We start from the raw sequence: 20,869 nt of genomic DNA, 5'->3' as shown, positions 1-20,869 counted from the left end.
CGCACCATGCTAAGCACTAATAGACCGATAAAGGTCTAACACATTTTTTTTTTACATAAAAAATGCTCAGTAAGAAGCATTTCATCTATAAAGGTACCAGGACAGCATATTCCGCTATACACTCTCCAAGCTCTCCTACATCGAAGGGCCCTCTTCAAAAAGTAATCAAGCCAAACGAGGACATCAATAAAAACCCTCCACCAAGGAGGAATACCCATCCATTAGTGTCTTTACAGATAAGCAGTGACATGAATTATTTATTGTGCGAGCACCCGCTGTGACAATGGGGAAGCAGGAGCTCATGAACAAGCAGGACTCTTTGTTGGCAGTGCCTGACTCTTCTCCTGCGGACACAGCCAGCTTCACACAGAACGTTCTCAGAAAACGCCACAATAGCAGATTATGTCCACAGGCTCTCTGTGAGGGCACCTAAAGTGGCTGTCAGGTTCCCTGTGTACATACAATGCATGCAAGGACTAGGATTACACATCTACGTCTCCATGTAAGAACTTCTCTATGGATCCTGAGCACAGCACAGTCTCCATGGTCGTGGTCCTATATCAGAACTTGACAACCCCTTGATAACCAAGGATAGCTCAGCTTTCATTTTATAAACTGCACTAAAAAAATGAAGCATGCTCTCCTATTAGTTGCTCTGGGCAACCATAACATTTAGCAGAGGCTGTATTAATCAACGAGGCCTAGTCTATTTACATCCATAAGATTCTCGGCTGTCCTTCAACATCGTTCTGTAGTCCTGAAGGGCACCTGTAGTCTACAAAAGGTAACCGAATAAATAAAAATGACTATTCTATATTTTTCCCTGGATTTTCATGTACACAATACCTTTTACATGCAGATGGAAGCCTTTGAAATGTGGCTGACTGCTCGGAAACCTACTAATACCAGAGGCATATAGACCATCACTGGAAGACAACACAGCAGACGCCATCAACATGTGGCTGGTCCTACCAAACTCCAGTTTGGCAGTCCTGCTTCTTCTGGGAAGTTTGGTGTCCTAAGTAACCAGTAGTATACATCACATCAACAAATGAGTCACTGCAGCCTGTTATTAGGGCTGGGCGATTATGGCATAACCCAAAAGCTTTCAACTTTATGGATAATTATTATAATTATTATTTTTTCTTGCTAAATTAACTAAAAGATATGCCAAAAACACAAATAAAAGTGACTATTTTCTTTATATAATATAGTTATATGTTTTAGGCAACTTTACAGCCTATACTGCACCCTCGTGTCTACAGGCGGACCCTGTACTGCACCGTGACGTCCGCAGGGGGACCCTGTACTGCACCGTCGTGTCGGCAGGGGGACCCTGTACTGCACCGTCGTGTCGGCAGGGGGACCCTGTACTGCACCGTCGTGTCCACAGGCGGACCCTGTGCTGCACCGTCGTGTCCACAGGCGGACCCTGTGCTGCACCGTCGTGTCCACAGGCGGACCCTGTGCTGCACCGTCGTGTCCACAGGCGGACCCTGTGCTGCACCGTCGTGTCCACAGGCGGACCCTGTGCTGCACCGTCGTGTCCACAGGCGGACCCTGTGCTGCACCATGGCGTCCACAGGCGGACCCTGTGCTGCACCATGGCGTCCACAGGCGGACCCTGTGCTGCACCATGGCGTCCACAGGCGGACCCTGTGCTGCACCATGGCGTCCACAGGCGGACCCTGTGCTGCACCATTGTGTCGGCAGGCAGACCCTGTACTGCACCATGGCGTCCACAGGCGGACCCTGTGCTGCACCATTGTGTCGGCAGGCAGACCCTGTACTGCACCATGGCGTCCACAGGCGGACCCTGTACAGCCTCATTATGTCAGCAGGCAGACCCTGTACTGCACCATGGCGTCCACAGGCGGACCCTGTACAGCCTCATTATGTCAGCAGGTTGCTGGTGCCAGCGCTACTTCCAGATGCTGCTCCGATGGCTGCTGTAGAGGTTCTGCTCTGTCCACTTGCAGGTGGGAACTGAACACTGCTCTTGGACCAGGTCAGCCATAGCAATGATGTACTCCATGTGCCGTGTCAATAAAGTTGTGCAGTTCAAAAGGTGCTGGAAGGCAAGGAGTTGTTTTTTTCCCCCATCTGACTTGTGCCTGGCCTCTTCAGCGTCCATGCCGCCTGCACCAGGACTGATACAACTACACAGTCTACGATGATACACCGCTCCAGAAGAAAAGATTTGATATGATGATTTTCAAAAAAATATCAGAAACTAAAAAGACAAATTGATCCTATTAATCGCCCAGCACCACCGGTTATGTTAGTAATCAGTAATTCACTTTATTGACACATAAAAACATATAAAACTGTATATTAACCCCTTCAAGCGACAGACAGTTTGGACCAAATGCCAGAGCCCCATTTTTCAAATCGGACACGTGTCAGTTTATTTGGTAATAACTTTGGAACGCATTTACTAATCCAAGCCATTCTGAGACTGTTTTCTCGTGACACATCATACTTTATGTTAGTGGTGAATTTTAGTTGATACATTTTACCTTTATGCATAAAAAAAATTCAAAATTTATAGAAAATTCAGAAAAATTTGCTATTTTCAAAATTTGGATTTCTCTGCTTTTAAGACGGATAGTGATAGTTCATAAAATGGTTATTACTTTACATTCCCCATATGTCTACTTTATATTGGCATCATTTTATAAATGCCATTTTATTTTTTTAGGAAGTTAGAAGGCTTAGAAGCAAATTTTATATTTTTTAAGAAAATTGCCAAAACCCACTTTTTTTAAGGACCAGTTCAGTTATGAAGTCACTTTTTGGGGCTTACATAGTAGAAACCACTCATAAATGACCTAATTTTAGAAACTAAACCCCTTAATTTATTCAAAACTGATTTTTAAAACTGTGTTAACCCTTTAGGTATTCCACCAAGAATTAAAGCAAAATGGAGGGGGGAAAAAATTTGTGCAGATTTTCTATTTTAATAAATTTTTCCTGTAACACAGCAAGGGTTAACAGCCAAACAAACCTCAATATTTATTACCAAGGTGGATAAAAATCATTTAAAAAAAAAAAAATTTGATTTTTTTATTTAAATCAGATTTTTTTTATATAAAATGCTTTTTGAGGAAAATATATTACCATCCAAAGGTTATTCCATCATGAAATAAAGATTAGTTTTTTTAATTATGTAGAATAATGTTTAATTTTTTTGAAAAATAAATTCCATTAATCCATTCACAATGTCATGCTCTTCCAGAGGTTTTTGTAAGATTATTGGGCAGTTTCTCTGCCTACAAGATATTATCACAGATGCTTGGTTTACTTTTGCAGTTCTCAAAACTGAATTTGACTCAGCAGAGATCACATGCCTCTTCTTCACAGCAAAAATGTTATAACATGAACAGAGTTGAGAAAATACCTTAATCTTAACTTCTACAAACCTATGAATACAGAATCAACCTAATCAAACTAATATGAAAAGTTGTTATTCTAAAAATCTTCATCTACTTGCATATTATAAGTTATACCAACAAGAATTAGTCTTTATGTAGAAAACTATGATTTAAATCAAGCCTTACTGACTAGTGATTTAAATCATGTTTTAAATCAGTTTGATTTAAATCAAATCCACCCCGTTTATTACCCTGATGCAGCTATTTACAGAAACACCCCATATGTGATCGTAAACTGCTGTATGGGCAGACAGCAGGGCGCAGAAGGAAAGGAGCACCATATTGTTAACAGAGGGCAGATTTTGCTGGAATATTTTTCAGGCACCATGTGACATTTGAAGAGACCCTGAGGTACCCCTGGAAAGAAAACCCCAAAAAGTGACATTTTGGAAACTACACCCCTCAAAGAATAAATCTATGAGTGAAGTGAATGCTTTGACCCAACAATGGCTGTAAAAATGAAAAATTAACTTTTATTTCCAACATAATGTTGCTTTAGCCCCATTTTTTTATTTTCACAAGGGGTAACAGGAGAAAATGCACCCCACAATTTGTTATGCATTCTTTCCTGAATACGGCAACACTATATATGTGGTCGTAAACCGCTGTTTGGGGAGACGGCAGCATTCAGAAGGGAAGGAACGACATCAGGATTTTCTAACATGTAATTGATTTTAGGGGCCATGACATTTTTATTTTTTCACCAATGTAGCTGTGTGAGGGCTTGTTTTTTGCGGGACGGGCTGTAGTTTTTATTGGTATCATTTTGGGGTACATATGACTTTTTGATCACTTGTTATTTATATTTTTGTAGAGGTGAGGGACAAAAACAGCAATTCCTTCATTGTGTTTACATTATTTATTTCCGGCATTCACCGCACGGAGTTACTAACATGATACTTCTATAGATCAGGTCATTACGGATGCGGCGATACCATTTATGTGTAGATTTTATTTTTTGCATTTTTTAATGACTTATAAATGAACAGATATGACAGATATTCCCTGGTGTCTCTGTTCTCGGGGAGAGAGGTGACTCCGGGGCTGTGACACTTTATAGTGTCACAGCCCCGGTAAGCAGTTTGGACGTGACTGTACGTCCAAATGCAGTAAGTCGCTTACAATTTGGACTAGGGATCGACCGATTATCGGTTTTACCGATATTATCGGCCGATATTGAGGATTTTGACTTTGACAAGAGAAGGGGAGGGGCTGTGGCCACTGCGGCACCAATGAAGAGGAATCTCTCATTCATTCAAATTGAACAGGAGGCGGGAGCTGCAGGATCACATAGCCGGCTATGTCATTCTGCAGCTCCTGCCTCCTGTATATGATAAAATTAGTGATTTAACGTCATTGGTGGCGCAGTGGCCCCCCCCCCCCCAAGCATTAATCATTGGTGGCGCAGTGCGCCCCCCACATTAAAAACATTGGTGGCGCAGTGCGCCCCCCCACCCAAGCCCCCCCCCCTCCAGTATTAATCATTGGTGGCAGTGGCCACATGATCCCCTCTCCCCTGCTCCTCCGATCGGAGCCCCAGCAGTGTAATCCTGGGGCTCCGATCGGTTACCATGGCAGCCAGGACGCTATTGAAGCCCTGGCTGTCATAGTAAGCTCCATGCTGCTGTGTGCACAAAGCACAAAGCAGCAGGGACCGTGTGAGCTCCTATTCACCCTGATGGAGATCTATCAGGGTGAATAGGACAGGGGTTCTAGTCCCTAAGGGGGCTAAAAGTTAGAAAAAACAAACAAAACAAAAACTTAAAAAAATAAATAACCAAAATATTAAAGGGAACCTGTCACCAGGATTTTGTGTATAGAGCTGAGGACATGGGTTGCTAGATGGCCGCTAGCACATCCGTAATATACAGTCCCCATAGCTCTGTGTGCTTTTATTGTGGAAAAAAAACGATTTGATACATATGCAAATTAACCTGAGATGAGTCCTGTCCCTGACTCATCTCACATACAGGACTCATCTCAGGTTAATTTGCATATGTATGAAATCCTTTTTTTAACCCCTTAAGGACACAGCCCTATTTCACCTTAAGGACCAGGCCATTTTTTGCAAATCTGACCAGAGTCACTTTAAGTGCTGATAACTTTAAAACGCTTTGACTTATCCAGGCCATTCTGAGATTGTTTTTTCGTCACATATTGTACTTCATGACACTGGTAAAATGAAGTCAAAAAAATTATTTTTTTTGCACCAAAAAATACCAAATTTAACAAAAATTTGGAAAAATTAGCAAATTTCAAAGTTCCAGTTTCTCTACTTCTGTAATACATAGTAATACCCCCAAAAATTTGGATGACTTTACATTCCCCATATGTCTACTTCATGTTTGAATTATTTTGGGAATGATATTTTATTTTTTGGGGATGTTATAAGGCTTAGAAGTTTAGAAGCAAATCTTGAAATTTTTCAGAAATTTACAAAAACTCAATTTTTAGGGACCAGTTCAGGTCTCAAGTCACTTTGCGAGGCTTACATAATAGAAACCACCCAAAAAGGACCCCATCTAAGAAACTACACCCCTCAAGGTATTCAAAACTGATTTTGAATACGTTGTTAACCCTTTAGGTGTTGCACAAGAGTTATTGGCAAATGGGGAGGAAATTTGAGAATTTCATTTTTTTGCCTAATTTTCCATTTTAACCCATTTTTTGCACTAACAAAGCAAGGATTAACAGCCAAACAAGACTGTATCTTTATTGCCCTGACTCTGCTGTTTACAGAAACACCCCATATGTGGCCGTAAACTACTGTACGGCCACACAGCGGGGCGTAGAGGGAAAGGTGCGCCGTTTGTTTTTTGGAGGGCTGATTTTTATGGACCGGTTTTTTGACACCAAGTCCCATTTGAAGCCCCCCTGATGCACCCCCAGATTATAAACTCCATAAAAGTGACCCCATCTAAGAAACTACACCCATCAAGGTATTCAAAACGGATTTTACAAACTTTGTTAACCCTTTAGGTGTTGCACAAGATTTAATGGAAAATAGAGATACAATTTCAAAATTTCACTTTTTTGGCAGATTTTCCATTTTAATTTTTTTTTTCCAGTTACAAAGCAAGGGTTAACAGCCAAACAAAACTCATTATTTATGGCCCTGATTCTGTAGTTTACAGAAACACCCCATATGTGGTCGTAAACCACTGTACGGGCACACGGCAGGGCGCAGAAGGAAAGGAATGCCATACGGTTTTTGGAAGGCAGGTTTTGCTGGACTGTTTTTTTTTACACCATGTCCCATTTGAAGCCCCCCTGATGCACCCCTAGAGTAGAAACTCCAAAAAAGTGACCCCATTTTAGAAACTACGGGATAGGGTGGCAGTTTTGTTGGTACTAGTTTAGGCTGCTTTCACACTAGCGTTCGGGTTTCCGTTCGTGAGCTCCGTTTGAAGGAGCTCACGAGCGGACCCGAACGCAGCCGTCCAGCCCTGATGCAGTCTGAATGGAGGCGGATCCGCTCAGACTGCATCAGTCTGGCGGCGTTCAGCCTCCGCTCCGCTCGCCTCCGCACGGACAGGCGGACAGCTGAACGCTGCTTGCAGCGTTCGGGTGTCCGCCTGGCCGTGCGGAGGCGTGCGGATCCGTCCAGACTTACAATGTAAGTCAATGGGGACGGATCCGTTTGAAGATGCCACAATGTGGCTCAATCTTCAAGCGGATCCGTCCCCCATTGACTTTACATTGAAAGTCTGGACGGATCCGTCCCAGGCTATTTTCACACTTAGCTTTTTTTAGCTAATATAATGCAGACGGATCCGTTCTGAACGGAGCCTCCGTCTGCATTATTATGGGCGGATCCGTTCAGAACGGATCCGCCCGAACGCTAGTGTGAAAGTAGCCTTAGGGTACATATGATTTTTGGTTGCTCTATATTACACTTTTTGTGCGGCAAGGTAACAAGAAATAGCTTTTTTGGCAGCGTTTTTTATTTTTTTATTTACAACATTCATCTGACAGGTTAGATCATGTGGTAATTTTATAGAGCAGGTTGTCACGGACGCGGCGATACCTAATATGTATACAATTTTTTTTATTTATGTACGTTTTACACAATGATTTCATTTTTAAAACAAAAAAAATGTTTTAGTGTCTCCATAGTCTAAGAGCCATTGTTTTTTCAGTTTTTGGGTGATTATCTTAAGTAGGGTCTCATTTTTTGCGGGATGAGATGACGGTTTGATTGGCACTATTTTGGGGTGCATATGACTTTTTGATCGCTTGCTATTACACTTTTTGTGACGTAAGATGACAAAAAATGGCTTTTTTTACACCGTTTTTATTTTTATTTTTTTACGGTGGTCACCTGAGGGGTTAGGTCATGTGATATTTTTATAGAGCCGGTCGATACGGACGCGGCGATACCTAATATGTATACTTTTTTTTTATTTATGTAAGTTTTACACAATGATTTCATTTTTGAAACAAAAAAAATGATGTTTTAGTGTTTCCATAGTCTAAGAGCCATAGTTTTTTCAGTTTTTGGGCGATTATCTTAAGTAGGGTCTCATTTTTTGCGGGATGAGATGACGGTTTGATTGTTACAATTTTGGCGTACATGCGACTTTTTTGATCACTTTTATTACCTTTTTTTGGGAAGTAAGGTGGACAAAATTTCAATTTCATCATAGTTTTTTATTTTTTATTTTTATGGCGTTCACCGTTCGGGTAAAGTAACATGACCGTTTTATAGATCAGGTCGTTACGGACGCGGCGATACCAAACATGTGTAGGGAATTTAATTTTTTTAATTTTTAATCAGTGATAAATGTGTTTTTTGATTTTTACCTTTTTTTCACTTTTTTTTTTGACCCAGACCCACTTGGTTCTTGAAGATCCAGTGGGTCTGATGTCTGTATAATACAGTACAGTACAATATATATTGCACTGTACTATATTTTACTTACACTGAACAGATCTATGCTTTCAGCACAGATCTGTTCAGCACCATGGACAGCAGGACGCCTGAGAGGCGTCCTGTTGCCATGGGAACCTTCCCCGTCTGCTCAGTTATGGTCAGAACTGCGCAGACGGGGAAGGGTAAGGACGGGGCTCTGGGGGGGCTGTCTGGGGGCTCTCTCCCTCTCCATCGGGGGGCTGCAAAGGCACTGCAGCCCCCCGATCGGAGAGGGAGGGAGCTCCCTCTTACTGTTAACTTTTTCCATACAGCGGTCCGTACGGACCGCTGAATGGAAAGGGTTAAACGGCTGACATCGCATCACCGATGTCAGCCGTTTATACCAGGGTGCCAGCAATGTGCTGGCACCCTGGTATACCCACTGTACACCAACGATTACGCAATAGGAGGCGGGCGGGGGATCGCGATCCCGCCTGCCGCACCGCCCGCCTCCCGCACCGCCCCCACCGCCCGCAACACCCCCCCTGCACCTCCCACCGGGCTAAAATCATTCAGAGGTGCAGGGGGGGTGACAAATATATATTTTCGCCACACTAAAGTTTCTGATCGCCGCGGTCAGGGACCGCAGCGATCAGAAACTGCAGAAAGCGCAACAAACCGCAGGTCTGAATTGACCTGCGGTTTGTTGCGATCGCGGACATGGGGGGGTCACGGGACCCCCCCGCGCATTTAGCCGAGGTGCCTGCTCAATGATTTGAGCAGGCACCTTGTTCCGATCACAGCCGGCCGCACGGCAGTGATCGGAACAACACATGACGTACCGGTACGTCATGTGTCCTTAAGGACTCGGGAAACATGCCGTACCGATACGTCATGTGTCCTTAAGGGGTTAAAGCAATAAAAGCACACAGAGCTATGGGGACTGGGTATTGCGGATGTGCTAGCGGCCATCTAGCAACCCATGTCCTCAGCTTTATACACAAAATCCCAGTGACAGGTTCCCTTTAAGTATCAATGAAAATTTTTTTTACAAAACCAAACAATTTACAAAAAGAAAATTCCCAGAATATCGGTATAAATTATCGGCTATCGGCCTGAAAGTTCACAAATTATCGGTATCGGCCCTAAAAAATCAATATCGGTCGATCCCTAATTTGGACCTACAGTTACGTCCAAATTGCATCAATGGGTTAAAAATGAGACACTTGAAAGCAGCAACCTCAAGATACATACCCAAATCACAATAAGCATAATAATGCTACAGCAGTAACAGTAAACCACCCATAGACTATACCAGCCAATACCTTCATCTGGGAGTCACCGAAATGCGGGCTGGGGTAGCAGCATCCCAGAGTTTTACCTGTGAGGGATTGAGCAGCAATGATGCTGTTATGATACTTTTATATAACTGAAGGGGGCATCAGTGAGCTATATCTCCTGTCTTTGCATACTTAGTAATATTGACTACTGGAAGTCATACTGATATTGGGGAGGTTTGTGAGCTATGTATTATTTGTATTTATACATATATTGTCAGCCCTGCTCAAACTTGCATGCATAGCTTCTGAGTAAACAGATATAGTCCATAGGTGGTTTACTGTATTAGGGTCCATTCACACGGGATCCGCAAAACACGGACACCAGCAATGTGCAGTCGGGAACAGAAATCAGGACCCGGAGGTGTGGGTCCGCATTTCCGAATCCAAAATGAATGGGTCCTCAATTTCGCTCTGCAAAATGCGGAATAGAATTGCGGATGTGCGAATGGACCCGTACTGATGTATTATTATTATTACATTTGTGATTTGGTTGTATATTTCATGGTTGAAACTTTCTTCCAAGTGTGACCCATTTTTAACATACAATATTTTTTTTCAACATATTTTTTATTTCTAACATAACAGGCTATACTCATGTTTTGATGGGTGAACCTACCCATTTTCTTACAATGTGATTATTGGCGATACTTTCATATGTATACAAAATTATATTTACATTTGTTATTTTATGTGCATACCTGCATGACTGTATACCTATTCATGTTTTAACCTTTAGTATACATTAATATATTGCCCCTAGTACAGATGAAGAAGTACTGGTAGAGTCATGATTCACTTGTAGTATACAATAACACGATGCCCCCTGGTAGACATTGAAGGGGTTGTCCCACAAAAAAAAATATTCTACAGTTTTCGAACCAGCACCTGCATCTGAGTACTTTTGTAACTGCATGTAATTTAATAAAGTGTATCTATATAGCGCCACCTGCTGTTTTTTTCTTTTCTTATTTCTTTGTCCTGCTCACTGAGAAGGCCGCACATGCTCAGTTTCATCCTTCAACTGCCTCCTGAGCTGTGATAGGCAGAGCATGGACACGCCCCCTGATCTGCAGCAGAAAAGACACTCCCCTTGAGCTGCCAGCTTGATATAGATCTAGCAGAGCAATGAATGGGGAGATCTCTGGATCCATGGGAGGTACAGGGCTGGTTCTAGTTTTGTTGGAAGGAGGTTGTCATGTACTATATGATGTCTGATTTTCATTTTTACATTAGTCATGAGATAACCCCTTTAAGTAGTGTGGTGTCCTCAGTCATCGGTGGTATACCGTAATGTGAAATCCTGCGGTAGACATGAAAAAATAGAGTGGCATCCTGACTCCCCCTTAGTATATAATAAATAGATGAGCAAAGTATTCCAAAATGCAATTCGGCTGCTTCGCCGACTTTTACAAAAAAATTTGCTTTGTGAAGAATGATTTCATCATGTAGCGCATTTCTTTGTAAGTAGTGGGTGCAACGATGAGGAGCGGTGATTGCGCCGCTCCTCGTCATTGTACCCCTCAGATGCCGCGTTCATAGATGATCGCAGCATCTGGTAGTAATAGAGTGTCAAATTAAAAAAATAAAATAAATCATACCTCCATTTGCTCGCGATGGGCCGGCCGCCACCATCTGGCTTGAAGTTCTGGGGCTATGGCATCATGTCGACTGGCATGGTGACATCATATGTCACCACGCATGGGATTTTGTGCGAGATCTTCATGCAAGATGGCGGTAAGTATAATTTTTTATTTTATTTTTTTACACTATTTCAAGTAAAATGGATTCACTACCACAAAGCACGAGTAAATTTGCCTTCACAGTGAATCAAAATTTATTGTGGACTTCGATTCGCTCAACACTAATAATAACACGATGCCCATGGCACACATGAAGAATAGAGGTGTCTTGACACCCCCTTAGTGTACAGTAACACAATGCCCCTGGCACACATGAAGAAGTAGTGTAATGTCATGATTCACCTGTAGTATACAATAACATGATGCCCCTGGTACACATGAAGAAGCAGTGGGCAGTCACCTATAGTATAACATGGTGCCCCCTGGTACACATGAAGAAGCAGTGTGCAGTCACCTGTAGTACACATAACATGATGCCCCTGGTACACATGAAGAAGCAGTGTGCAGTCACCTGTAGTAGGGATCGACCGATTATCGGATTTACCGATATTATCGGCCGATATTCAGGATTTTGAACACTATCGGTATCGGCATTTATTTTGCCGATATTCCGATAGTGTATGGGGAACACAGATCGCGCTGCTGTCAGCGCTCTCCGTGTTCCCCTTAGCAGCACAGGGGAGAAGGAGCAGTGTCTCCTCCCCCTGTGCTGCTCCTGCCGCTGCCGCCAATAAAAGTACAGGGGACAGGAGGAGGGGAGGAGCTATGGCCACTGCTCCACCAATGAAGATTAATCTATCATTCATTCATATACAGGAGGCGGGAGCTGCAGAATCACATAGCCGGCTCCCGGCCTCTATGAGCTGTAGCTGCGATCTGCGGTAGTTAACTCCTCAGATGCCGCGGATCGCAGCTACAGCTCATAGAGGTCGGGAGCCGGCTATGTGATCCTGCAGCCAGCTCCTGCCTCCTGTATATTAATAAATTAGAGATTAAGCTTCATTGGTGGCGCAGTGCGCCCCCCCAAGCCCCCCAGTATCAGACATTGGTGGCGCAGTGCGCCCCCCCTCCCCCCCCAGTATCAGACATTGGTGGCGCAGTGCGCCCCCCCTCCCCCCCAGTATTAAGCAGTGGTGCGCCCCCCCTCCCCCCCACCCCAGTCGCAGTGCGCCCCCCCCCCCCCCCCCCCACAGGATCCCCTCTCCCCTGCTCCTCCGATCGGAGCCCCAGCAGTGTAATGCTGGGGTTCCGATCGGTTACCATGGCAGCCAGGACGCTATTGAAGCCCTGGCTGCCATGATAAGCTCCATGCTGCTGTGTGCACAGAGCACACAGCAGCAGGGACAGTGTGAGCTCCTATTCACCCTGATAGATCTCTATCAGGGTGAATAGGACAAGGGTTCTAGTCCCTAAGGGGGCTAAAAGTTAGTTTAAAAAAAAAAGTTACAAAAAAAAATAATAAAAACACCAAAATATTAAATATAAATGAAAAAGAAAGATTTACAAAAAAAAATACACATTAACAATAAACATTAATTTTCAGCAGATTTGTGGGAATTTTTATTTTTTTTTAAAAATGAAAATTCCCAGAATATCGGTATAAATTATCGGCTATCGGCCTGAAAGTTCACAAATTATCGGTATCGGTATCGGCCCTAAAAAATCAATATCGGTCGATCCCTAACCTGTAGTACACAATAACATGGTGCCCCCTGGTACACATGAAGAAGCAGTGTGCAGTCACCTGTAGTACACAATAACATGGTGCCCCCTGGTACACATGAAAAAGCAGTGTGCAGTCACCTGTAGTACACATAACATGGTGCCCCCTGGTACACATGAAGAAGCAGTGTACAGTCACCTGTCGTACACATAACATGGTGCCCCCTGGTACACATGAAGTCACCTGTAGTACACATAACATGGTGCCCCCTGGTACACATGAAGAAGCAGTGTGCAGTCACCTGTAGTACACAATAACATGGTTCCCCCTGGTACACATGAAGAAGCAGTGGGCAGTCACCTGTAGTACACAGTAACATGGTGCCCCCTGGTACACATGAAGAAGAAGTGGGCAGTCACCTGTAGTACACAGTAAAATGATGCCCCCTGGAACACATGAAGAAGCAAAGTGCAGTCACCTGTAGTATACAATAACATGGTGCCCCCTGGTACACATGAAGAAGCAGTGGGCAGTCACCTGTAGTACACAGTAAAATGATGTCCCCTGGAACACATGAAGAAGCAGAGTGCAGTCACCTGTAGTACACAGTAACATGGTGCCCCCTGGAACACATGAAGAAGCAGTGTGCAGTCACCTGTAGTATACAATAACATGATGCCCCTGGTACACATGAAGAAGCAGTGGGCAGTCACCTATAGTATAACATGGTGCCCCCTGAAACACATGAAGAAGCAGTGTGCAGTCACCTGTAGTACGCAGTAACATAGTGCCCCCTGGTACACATGAAGTCACCTGTAGTACACATAACATGGTGCCCCCAGGTACATATGAAGTGACCTGTAGTACACATAACATGGTGCCCCCTGGTACACATGAAGAAGCCGTGTGCAGTCACCTGTAGTACACATAACATGGTGCCCCCTGGCACACATTAAGTCACCTGTAGTACACAGTAACATGGTGCCCCCAGGTACATATGAAGTCATCTGTAGTACACAATAACATGGTGCCCCCTGGTACACATTAAGTCACCTGTAGTACACATAACATGGTGACCCCTGGTACACATGAAGAAGCAGTGTACAGTCACCTGTGGTACACATAACATGGTGCCCCCTGGTACACATGAAGTCACCTGTCGTACACAGTAACATGGTACCCCCTGGTACACATGAAGAAGCAGTGTGCAGTCACCTGTAGTACACAGTAACATGGTGCCCCCTGGTACACATGAAGTCACCTGTCGTACACAGTAACATGGTACCCCCTGGTACACATGAAGAAGCAGTGTGCAGTCACCTGTAGTACGCATAACATGGTGCCCCCTGGTACACATGAAGAAGCAGTGGGCAGTCACCTGTAGTACAAAGTAACATGGTGCCCCCTGGCACACATTAAGTCACCTGTAGTACACATAACATGGTGACCCCTGGTACACATGAAGAAGCAGTGTACAGTCACCTGTCGTACACATAACATGGTGCCCCCTGGTACACATGAAGTCACCTGTAGTACACATAACATGGTGACCCCTGGTACACATGAAGAAGCAGTGTACAGTCACCTGTCGTACACATAACATGGTGCCCCCTGGTACACATGAAGTCACCTGTAGTACACATAACATGGTGCCCCCTGGTACACATGAAGAAGCAGTGTGCAGTCACCTGTAGTACACAATAACATGGTTCCCCCTGGTACACATGAAGAAGAAGTGGGCAGTCACCTGTAGTACACAGTAAAATGATGCCCCCTGGAACACATGAAGAAGCAAAGTGCAGTCACCTGTAGTATACAATAACATGGTGCCCCCTGGTACACATGAAGAAGCAGTGGGCAGTCACCTGTAGTACACAATAACATGGTTCCCCCTGGTACACATGAAGAAGAAGTGGGCAGTCACCTGTAGTACACAGTAAAATGATGCCCCCTGGAACACATGAAGAAGCAAAGTGCAGTCACCTGTAGTATACAATAACATGGTGCCCCCTGGTACACATGAAGAAGCAGTGGGCAGTCACCTGTAGTACACAGTAAAATGATGCCCCCTGGAACACATGAAGAAGCAGAGTGCAGTCACCTGTAGTACACAGTAACATGGTGCCCCCTGGAACACATGAAGAAGCAGTGTGCAGTCACCTGTAGTACACATAACATGGTGCCCCCTGAAACACATGAAGAAGCAGAGTGCAGTCACCTGTAGTACACAGTAACATGATGCCCCCTGAAACACATGAAGAAGCAGAGTGCAGTCACCTGTAGTACACAGTAACATGGTGCCCCCAGGTACATATGAAGTCACCTGTAGTACACATAACATGGTGCCCCCTGGTACACATGAAGAAGCCGTGTGCAGTCACCTGTAGTACACATAACATGGTGCCCCCTGGCACACATTAAGTCACCTGTAGTACACATAACATGGTGACCCCTGGTACACATGAAGAAGCAGTGTACAGTCACCTGTGGTACACATAACATGGTGCCCCCTGGTACACATGAAGTCACCTGTCGTACACAGTAACATGGTACCCCCTGGTACACATGAAGAAGCAGTGTGCAGTCACCTGTAGTACACAGTAACATGGTGCCCCCTGGTACACATGAAGTCACCTGTCGTACACAGTAACATGGTACCCCCTGGTACACATGAAGAAGCAGTGTGCAGTCACCTGTAGTACGCATAACATGGTGCCCCCTGGTACACATGAAGAAGCAGTGGGCAGTCACCTGTAGTACAAAGTAACATGGTGCCCCCTGGCACACATTAAGTCACCTGTAGTACACATAACATGGTGACCCCTGGTACACATGAAGAAGCAGTGTACAGTCACCTGTCGTACACATAACATGGTGCCCCCTGGTACACATGAAGTCACCTGTAGTACACATAACATGGTGACCCCTGGTACACATGAAGAAGCAGTGTACAGTCACCTGTGGTACACATAACATGGTGCCCCCTGGTACACATGAAGTCACCTGTCGTACACAGTAACATGGTACCCCCTGGTACACATGAAGAAGCAGTGTGCAGTCACCTGTAGTACACAGTAACATGGTGCCCCCTGGTACACATGAAGTCACCTGTCGTACACAGTAACATGGTGCCCCCTGGTACACATGAAGAAGCAGTGTGCAGTCACCTGTAGTACGCATAACATGGTGCCCCCTGGTACACATGAAGAAGCAGTGGGCAGTCACCTGTAGTACAAAGTAACATGGTGCCCCCTGGCACACATTAAGTCACCTGTAGTACACACAACATGGTGCCCCCTGGTACACATTAAGTCACCTGTAGTACACAGTAACATGGTGCCCCCTGGTACACATGAAGAAGCAGTGTGCAGTCACCTGTAGTACACAGTAACATGGTGCCCTCTGGTACACATGAAGAAGCAGTGTGCAGTCACCTGTAGTACACAGTAACATGGTGCCCCCTGGTACACATGAAGAAGCAGAGTGCAGTCACCTGTAGTACGCATAACATGGTACCCCCTGGCACACATTAAGTCACCTGTAGTACATACAACATAGTGCCCCCTGGCACACATTAAGTCACCTGTAGTACACACAACATAGTGCCCCCTGGCACACATTAAGTCACCTGTAGTACACATAACATGGTGCCCCCTGGTACACATGAAGAAGCAGTGTGCAGTCACCTGTAGTACACAGTAACATGGTGCCCCCTGGTACACATGAAGTCACCTGTCGTACACAGTAACATGGTGCCCCCTGGTACACATGAAGAAGCAGAGTGCAGTCACCTGTAGTACGCATAACATGGTACCCCCTGGCACACATTAAGTCACCTGTAGCACACAGTAACATGGTGCCCCCTGGCACACATTAAGTCACCTGTAGTACACATAACATGGTGCCCCTGGTACACATGAAGAAGCAGTGTGCAGTCACCTGTAGTACACAGTAACATGGTGCCCCCTGGTACACATGAAGTCACCTGTCGTACACAGTAACATGGTGCCCCCTGGTACACATGAAGAAGCAGAGTGCAGTCACCTGTAGTACGCATAACATGGTACCCCCTGGCACACATTAAGTCACCTGTAGCACACAGTAACATGGTGCCCCCTGGCACACATTAAGTCACCTGTAGTACACATAACATGGTGCCCCTGGTACACATGAAGAAGCAGTGGGCAGTCACCTGTAGTACACATAACATGGAGCAGCCTGGCACACAAGGCATCCCTGGCAGCAGCACCCTCAGTGCCATGTGGGCAGTGTTGATGACTGGCAGCACTGACCTGGATGGGACATGGTGATGGTGTCATTCCCGAATCCCACGTTGTAGATGAGCACGGCCGAGGCGTTGTGCAGGGCGGCATGTCGGATCTTATCCCTACACGTGCAGTTGCCCACAGGGATCAGGGCCACCCATCTCCCGGCGTGGGCTGGCACCGGGAACTTAGCGGCCGGGTCACAGGCCAGCCTGTCCTGCGGGGAGGGCATCACCGCCAAGCCCCAGGCGTCCAGCTTGAGGGAGTGCTCCCCGTACCTCCCGCACTCGCTCTTCTCCGTCCGGTTGGTGCCGTTGGCCGGGTCCTGGTAGGTGATGTTGACGAAGGCCGTGTACCACTCCTCCTTCTCCGCCACCGTGAAGTCCATGCAGAGCAGATGCACGAAGCAGTAGGAGATGAGCCAGGTGGAGAGCGCCAGGCTGCGGCATGCCTGGATCAGAGACATTGCCATCTTTATCTGCTACTCTGCCTGCTGCATATGTCACAGCCGGAGACGTGGCGCTCATTGGCTGCTGCGGCCGGAGCTCTCCCCGCCCCGCACAGCACCGAGTATCCCTGCGCCGCCCGGTGATGGCCGGTGCTGCGGTCGGCGGCCCCCGTCTTCCCAGGACACCCAGCCAGTGTTTGGGTCCTGCCCGTGTCTGCCTCCTCCTCCGCCCAGCTTGTGGATGGTTACATGGGAGGAGCCTGGCGGGTGACGGGCACTGCAGGCTGTCACTGGGGACTGCACACTTACCACACTGCGCTTCTGTGCCCCATAGGTGGACTTATGGACAGGGCAATGGGTGTCTTATAGGCCCAGATACACTCCGGTGCCTCCCGAGTGTCTCTCTTTTGGGTGCACTTAGCCTTTCTGCTGTCTGAGGCCAAAAATGAAACAGCGCCAATTTCTTAACCTAACCCCTTTGCCACAATGAAAGCGCTCACTGCCCATGGCCCTTCTACTGCCCTCGTCTTGCCCCTACCTGGTGCCGCCTCAGGCGGGGGGCCTCATTGGTGGCGCACCCCTGGGGACAGTCCCTCTTTGATCCTTAAATGTCCCTCTTTTTGACCTGGGGAATGAATGTATAATAAATGTACTAAATGGCTCCTTACTATAGTGTCTGTATGGTTTCTACCTGTATATAAGACCAGACCTTCCTGGGAGTATAAGGCTACTTTCACACTTGCGGCAGTGTGATCCGGCGGGCAGTTCCATCATCGGAACTGCCCGCCGGATCCGCCGATTTTGATGTGACTGAAAGCATTTGTGCGACTGATCCGGATACGGATCCGTCTCACAAATGCATTGCAAAAACGGATCCGTCTCTCCGCTTGTCATTTCACATTGTAACCCGTCTGCGCATGCGCAGCCCAGAAGGACGGATCCAGCATTCCGGTATTCTGAATGCCGGATCTGGCACTAATACATTCCTATTAGGGGAAAAATGCCGGATCCGGCATTCAGGCAACTCTTCAGTTTTTTTCGCCGGAGATAAAACCGTAGCATGCTACAGTTTTATCTTTTGCCTGATCAGTCAAAACGATGGATTCTCCATTCAGAGTGCATGGGGATATGCCTGATCAGTTCTTTTCCGGTATTGAGCCCCTGTGACGATATTGAGCCCCTGTGACGGAACTCTATGCCGGAAAAGAAAAATGTTAGTGTGAAAGTGCCCTGAGTCACAACACGTTAAACCTTATACTCGAATGAATAAAGAGCACAGACGCCATTTTAAGTGGAGAATATTTGGCCACGGCCTTTACTAGTTAACTGTAAATATCACCAACTTCAAAATTTGATATAAAAAATTTGATATAAAATCAATATAAGGGAATAAATAACCATAATAACCATAAAGATAATAGATGACAGGTATATAAGCTCAGCCATAAACTCGAGCTACCTGAAAATTCACTTATCACTCAGCAATTTAACAAAAAAGGCAGTGACAAATAATTAAATCCGAAAAGGGGAGGCGGGTGTGCGCCGGAGATTTCCATTCAGGTAAGGCAAATCCCCCCCAAATGCACTCCAATTTATAATATACCACATCGCATGTTTCTTACTTCTAAGCCAATCAAAACAATGTTGCTGGGCCAGGAGAAGAATTGCATCCCGACCCAGCAGCCATTGGACAGCACAATGCTCCAATAAGAAGACAGTTACCGTCCTGGGCAGATTCTGCCCAGACCCGGTAACACCTTTGACCCAATCCCTGCCTGTCACCGACCCTTCCTAGCTTGCCCAGTGATGACACCTACTTGACCCTTTCTCAGAATTTTCCATCCAACAACCAAAACATTAAAACCAGCTGTATGCCTAGAATCCCATGACCCCTCCTTATAGTCCGGGCTCCTGTCATTATTTGGTGCAAGTTGGACCTTACAACATCTATAATTCAATGATTTACCTGATATATGCTAATATTTAAAGGCATATTAAAGCGCAAGAAAAAATAAAAAGTCCCAGGGGCTCCACATGCTGTAAAAAAATAAAGGTACTCTTACTCACCTAACCGATCCCCAGCTGCTGCAGTTGTCAGTTATAATGCTTTGGGCGGAGTTAGAGGCGTGGCCGGAAATGAAAAGAACGGTGTCACACATATTGTCCCTCTTTGCGAATTTTCAAAGGTTGGGAGGTATGTACTCCGCACATTTGAGATTGCAGCACCAAGAAGGACAAGCCTTAAAGAGGACCTTTCATGGGATTATGGGTTACAAACTGGTATGCTTACCAGATAGGGCGGCCCCTACAGAAGCCAGCACTTATTTTTTTTCTAAAATACCCCTCTGCTCTGGCACTGCGATGATTGTGCCAGGCCTCCTGTTCACCATCATGACAGTTATCGTTACAAACTGAACAGACAGATCCACTCTGGCACATAGCTACATACCTAGGTCAACGTGTCAGCCCTGTGTCCCGGTGGTTTGAGAATTTAGGCACAAAAGTTCAATCTTGGTTTCATCGGACCAGAGAATCTTGTTTCTCACAGTCTGAGAGTCCTTTATATGCTTTATTTTAAACTTTCGTATGTTTACTGGAGAAAGGCTTCTTTCTGACCACTCAGCCATAAAGCCCAGATGGGTGTAGCGCTCCAGTGATTGTTGACCTGGAAGTTTCTCCAGTCTGCACGTACGTTCTTTAGTGCACAGGCAGAGTGACCATTGGCTTCTTGGTCACCCCTCTTACCAAGGTCTCCCCCAGTTTCTTAGACTCTAGAAAGAGTCCTGGTGGTTCCAGACTTGTTAGGTCACTGTGTTCTTGGGAACTTTCAGTGCAGCAGACATTTTTTGTACCCGTCTCCAGATCTGTGCCTCCATACAATCATGTCTCTGGGCTCTAAAGGCAGTTCTTTCCTCCTTAGGCCTCATGCACACAGCCGTGGCCATATTGCGGCCCGCAATATGCGGGCACCGGCCGTGTGCTCCCCGCATCACGGATGCAGACCCATTCACTTGAATGGGTCTGCAATCCGGAGCTGCGGTGCGGAACGGAGGCATGGAAGCACTATGGAGCGCTTCCGTAGTGTTTCTGTCCGTGTCTCCGCACCACAAAAAGGTGAGGACGGATCAGTTGAATGGGTCTCGATGAATTGAGTTGAATGGGTCTCGATCTGTCCCGGACGCCGCACAGAAGTTGCCCGTGCACTGGGGACCACAAATTGCGGTCCC

At 45.8% G+C, this 20,869-nt stretch overlaps 1 protein-coding gene across 1 annotated transcript in view; it reads right to left on the bottom strand.

Annotated features, from left to right (window-relative positions):
* Nucleotides 1–17,865, bottom strand: part of RNF150 (ring finger protein 150) — a 166,405-nt gene extending 148,540 nt beyond the window's left edge. Inside the window, exon 1 of the mRNA XM_044300698.1 lies at nucleotides 17,222–17,865. Within this exon, the coding sequence (XP_044156633.1) occupies nucleotides 17,222–17,666 (445 nt within the window). The 5' untranslated portion in view covers nucleotides 17,667–17,865. The remainder of the gene's footprint in view (nucleotides 1–17,221) is intronic.
* Nucleotides 17,866–20,869: the final 3,004 nt, after the last annotated feature.

The sequence above is a fragment of the Bufo gargarizans genome, chromosome 1 (assembly GCF_014858855.1).
Source record: "Bufo gargarizans isolate SCDJY-AF-19 chromosome 1, ASM1485885v1, whole genome shotgun sequence".
Taxonomy (NCBI): domain Eukaryota; kingdom Metazoa; phylum Chordata; class Amphibia; order Anura; family Bufonidae; genus Bufo; species Bufo gargarizans.
The sequence above is the reverse complement of the archived record's forward strand: the minus strand, read 5'-3'. Positions and strand labels throughout refer to the sequence as shown.